Raw genomic sequence first — 5,000 nt, 5'->3', positions numbered from 1 at the left:
TTGTTCTCAGTTGGGTCAAGACATTAAATATTATGGAAGATTTGATCAACAAAGGGTTAATCCTTTGTTGATCAAATCTTCTGTATCTATATTTTTAATTCTTATTGTCTTATTACTGTGACATCATCATGAACTATAGCACAGATCTGAACTGAATCGTCATGTCAGTTTTTTGTAAAAAAAATAAATAAATAAAAGCCCCATTTTGTTTATTAAGCTTTATTTGATGGAAGATGAGAAGACAAAGGGTCAAAGGTCAAGAGCAGGATCTGAACCCACAACCTCACGCTCACATGGTGAACAGTGAACACACACACACACACACACACACACACACAATCCCTCTTGGTGAATCTGTTTGGATCGCTGATAGATCGACACACCTGCTTCTGATCAATCCAGTATTATTGATCAGAATCTTTGGGGCGTCATTCATAAAAGTGGACATCGAGTTCAAATGATTTAAGAAACAGAAAGACTTTTTTACCTCGACCAACATCACTTTGTTTTACTGAGGAAGAAGCAGCAGCAACAGACAACTGACAAGTAACTGACAGGCAGGTCGATCTGAGCTGCTGTCTCATTAAAACACTGAAACTGAGTGAAACTGCACGTCTGAACATTAAGACACACAGTAGAAACAAAGTAGAAACAAAGTAGAAACAAAGTAGAATCAGACATCAGTCGTGTTGCAGCTGAGTCTGATATTCTGTTTCCGCTCTGGAGAAACACACGGCTTCAGCTTCTGTCACAACACACACACTCTGCTTCTGTCACAACACACACACACTCTGCTTCTGTCACAACACACACACACTCTGCTTCTGTCACAACACACACACTCTGCTTCTGTCACAACACACACACTCTGCTTCTGTCACAACACACACACTCTGCTTCTGTCACAACACACACACTCTGCTTCTGTCACAACACACACACACTCTGCTTCTGTCACAACACACACACTCTGCTGTGTTTCAGCCAAACATCTGTAGAAATGACAAGATTTGGCTTATTACAGTCATTTATCCCCATGTCAGTAAACAAAACAGAGGAAACATGAACCAGTGTGACTGAAATAAAACAGCTAGTAAACTTGTTAAACCAGTAAACCTGTTAAACCAGTAAACCTGTTAAACCAGTAAACTTGTTAAACCAGTAAACTTGTTAAACCAGTAAACCTGTTAAACCAGTAAACCTGTTAAACCAGTAAACTTGTTAAACCAGTAAACTTGTTAAACCAGTAAACTTGCTACCTGCCTCTTCACTTCATTGTGGGACATGTAAACTTCAGCAGGAGAAAGATCTGTCAAAGTGAGACTGGTAACCAGTGAGACTTCTCCGAAGGTACAGTTAGCTTAGCTGTTAGCATTTATGCACGGTCCTTTGCTAGGTTTGTCCTTTGGGGCCTCTGTAGTCCAGCAGTTTTGCTGTGGTTTATTTCCAAAATGTGTTGCGGTTTCTGTCGCCCTCTAGTGGTTGGAGAATCGCTTAGTGCAGCTTTAATGATCCTCACAGCACAGCTGGAGTTGATTATGGAACAATAATCAAAACTAGATAACTGTGTTAAGACTGAACACAACCAGCAGAACAACAGACTGCAGCAGATCAAACTGACTGAAGCGCTGCCGGGTCAGACACACAGATGTTAGCATGCGGAAGACAATAACTACACAAAACCACTATTAAGCTTTAATCTACTTCTAGTAAACTGGACTACATCATGGATCATCAGACTGGAACCTGGTTTAACACTAAACCTTCTAAATGTAACGTTTGGTCTCTGAGTCTGCTGAGTCTCCTTCCTCTTCTACAGTCTGACCTCAGATCAGCTGCTCTGTTGAAGTGAATGGGCACCGGTGAAGCTCTGATCCAGTGCTGAGTTACTGGATCTCCTCCCCCTCCTCTCTTCTACTCCTTCCCGTCTCCTCCCTCCTCCTGCTCCTCCTCCTCTTCCCCCCCCATCTCCTCCTCCTCCTCCTCCTCCTGCTCCTCCTCCCGGGCGTTGCAGCGGCTGCAGTGCCTCCTGAAGCCTCCGAGGAAGTGTGACCTGAAGCAGCAGAAGGGGCAGGCGTAGCGTCCGGGGCGGTGCTGCGAGCGGACGTGCTGCTGCAGGTGGCTGGGCAGGAAGAAGCTGCGCTTGCACTCCTTACAGCCGTACGGACGCTGCACATCGTGGCTGCGCACCACGTGACTGATGGCAAAACCTGCAGGGACACACACACACACACACACACACACACACACACACACACACACACACTCTTGTACTCAACAGTAGAATGGGAAACATGCACAAACTCCATCACTTTGTCTCTTTCTTGTGATTCATGTTTTATTGAGAAAAATCATTTTCTTTATTTTTAGCAGTAATAGCAGTAGTGGTAGTAGTACTATAGGTAGTAGTAGTAGTAGTAGTAGTAGCAGCAGTAGTAATAGTAGTAGTAGAAGTAGTAGTAGTAGTAGCAGTAGTACTAACAGTACTAGTACTACTAATACTAGCAGTAGTAGTATTCTCAGTACCCTTCAGCTTGGTCTTCCATCCACAGATCAGACAGACGAAGCGGTTGGTGATGAAGCGAACCACTTTGGCCGTCGCCTCCATCTCCTCCTTCAGCAGCTCGCTGCTGGCCAGCGACGCCTCCTCTTCCTCGGTGGTGCTGTGGCGGGCGGGTCTGGGCGCGGCGGCGGTGGCGGCGGCGGCGGGGTCGGGGTCTCGTTTGACGGCCTGGGCGGCGTACGCCTTGGGGATGTCGTGCCTCCGCACCACGTGGTTGATGCCCAGAGCCTTCAGCTTGTGTCTCCAGCCGCAGATCAGGCAGCGGTAGCCGCCGCCGTCGAACAGCAGCACGCCGTCGTCGCCTTCGCCCTCGCCTTTACCAGAGTCCGGCCGCCGGTCGGCGTCGTCGTTCCCCTCGCCTTCCTCCTCCTCCTCCCCCTCGCTGCTCCTCTTTCTCTTCACAGCCTCATCGCTCCCTTCCTCCTCTCCTGTCTTCTCCTCCTCGTTACTCCTGTTTCGCTTCTGAGAAACCTCCTTCCCTCCCTCCTTCCCTCCCTCCTTCTCCTTCTGTCCTTCCTCCTTCTCCTCCTCCTCTCCTGTCTTGTCCTTCTCTCCTCCCTCGCTCCCAGCCTCTCCCCCCTCCCCCTCCCCTCCTCCCCCCTCCTTCTGTCCGTCCGTGCAGTGTTTGGAGATGATGTGTCCGTAGAGCTTGGTGAACTCTCTGGTTGTGTAGAAGCAGTCGGCGCAGTGGAACAGGCGGGCGGTGCTCTGGTACAGCAGCAGGTTCCCCAGCCGGCCCACCGCCGTGCGCTCCAGCTGGGCGGGGTGAGCCGCCGCCGTGTGCATCAGCAGGTGGGCGTGGCTCTTGGAGAAGTGACCACAGAGCGGACACTGCAGGTGGAGCGCCGCCGCCACGCCTTCGCCACGAGAAGACAACATGACGGCAGGACCGCTGCCGCCGAGACTGAAGAGACAGACAGACAGACGGACAAAGAGTTAGAGCTAGATCTGATAGAGAGACAGAGGAATAAAGAGTTAGAGCTAGATCTGATAGAGACAGACGAATAAGAGTTAGAGCTAGATCTGATAGAGAGACAGACAGACGAATAAGAGTTAGAGCTAGATCTGATAGAGAGACAGACAGACGGACAAAGAGTTAGAGCTAGATCTGATAGAGAGATAGACAGACGGACAAAGAGTTAGAGCTAGATCTGATAGAGAGACAGACAAATAAAGTTAGAGCTAGATCTGTTAGAGAGACAGATGAATAAAGTTAGAGCTAGATCTAATAGAGAGACAGAGGACTAAAGAGTTAGAGCTAGATCTGATAGAGAGACAGACAAATAAAGTTAGAGCTAGATCTGATAGAGAGACAGACAGACGGACAAAGAGTTAGAGCTAGATCTGATAGAGAGACAGACAGAGGAATAAAGAGTTAGAGCTAGATCTGATAGAGAGACAGACAGAGGAATAAAGAGTTAGAGCTAGATCTGATAGAGAGACAGACAGAGGAATAAAGAGTTAGAGCTAGATCTGATAGAGAGACAGACAGAGGAATAAAGGGTTAGAGCTAGATCTGTTAGAGAGACAGAGGAATAAAGAGTTAGAGCTAGATCTGTTAGAGAGACAGAGGAATAAAGAGTTAGAGCTAGATCTGTTAGAGAGACAGAGGAATAAAGAGTTAGAGCTAGATCTGATAGAGACAGACGAATAAAGTTAGAGCTAGATCTGATAGAGTAATAACCATAAAATAAATAAACATGCAGTAGAATTAGAAATACAGTGAATCAAGCTAAACAAAGTAAACTAAACAGTAAAAGATGGAAAAGTCCCTGCAACTAAAACACATTTCCACCAAAACTACCAAACAAACTGACTAGATATTATTATTTGCTCAATGTGATAAATTATTAGTAATGGGACTGACTAGATATGATTTAATCAATATGCTAAATGATCAGTCGTGGGTCACAGACTGCCAGCTCAGAGGAAAGTGGATATGTGATACTGTTAGCATGGCAGCGGGCGGCGCCGCACAGAAATGAATGGAGCACAGCTAACAGGCTAACAGGCTAACGGGATTGAAAGCTATATGTTCTGAAGTAATTCCCACCCACCTGCCGCTGCAGCCGGCTGTGTTTAGCGGTTATAAAGTCCTTTAACCAACCCGACGGGAAAAGGAGTGAGGAAATGTTTTAAAACGGTTTAAATCTTTAGGTTTGTTCGTTCTGCAGCAGCTAGCTTCAGCCCGCTCACACCGTGGAGCACACTTCCGTGTTTACCTGCGGGAGAACCAATCGGTTCGCTTCAGCGGTCTGGCGATTGACCAATCACAACATTTCTACTAACCCAGCGCTCTCCGATCTGGAATTATCGCGAGATCTTCGAACAAACAGTTATGGTTCAGATCACTCCACCTGCTGGTGAGCAGAGGAAACACAGCGCCGCAGCTTTAACACCAGGCTGCTGGACACACACACACACACACACACACACA

The 5,000-nt window shown here is 47.2% G+C and overlaps 2 protein-coding genes across 2 annotated transcripts in view; both read right to left on the bottom strand.

The window, feature by feature from the left end:
- Positions 1-5,000, bottom strand: part of LOC144543028 (protein NLRC3-like) — a 209,623-nt gene that overhangs the window by 17,208 nt on the left and 187,415 nt on the right. The window lies entirely within an intron of this gene.
- Positions 1,915-5,000, bottom strand: part of LOC139931362 (uncharacterized) — a 3,266-nt gene continuing 180 nt past the window's right edge. The window contains exons 2-4 of the mRNA XM_071924851.2: positions 3,222-3,467; positions 2,527-3,014; positions 1,915-2,210 (exon numbers count right to left, since the gene is read on the bottom strand). Coding sequence (XP_071780952.1) covers positions 1,915-2,210; positions 2,527-3,014; positions 3,222-3,467 — 1,030 coding nt within the window. The remainder of the gene's footprint in view (positions 2,211-2,526; positions 3,015-3,221; positions 3,468-5,000) is intronic.

This window comes from Centroberyx gerrardi, chromosome 21 (assembly GCF_048128805.1).
Source record: "Centroberyx gerrardi isolate f3 chromosome 21, fCenGer3.hap1.cur.20231027, whole genome shotgun sequence".
Lineage (NCBI taxonomy): Eukaryota > Metazoa > Chordata > Actinopteri > Beryciformes > Berycidae > Centroberyx > Centroberyx gerrardi.
The sequence above is the reverse complement of the archived record's forward strand: the minus strand, read 5'-3'. Positions and strand labels throughout refer to the sequence as shown.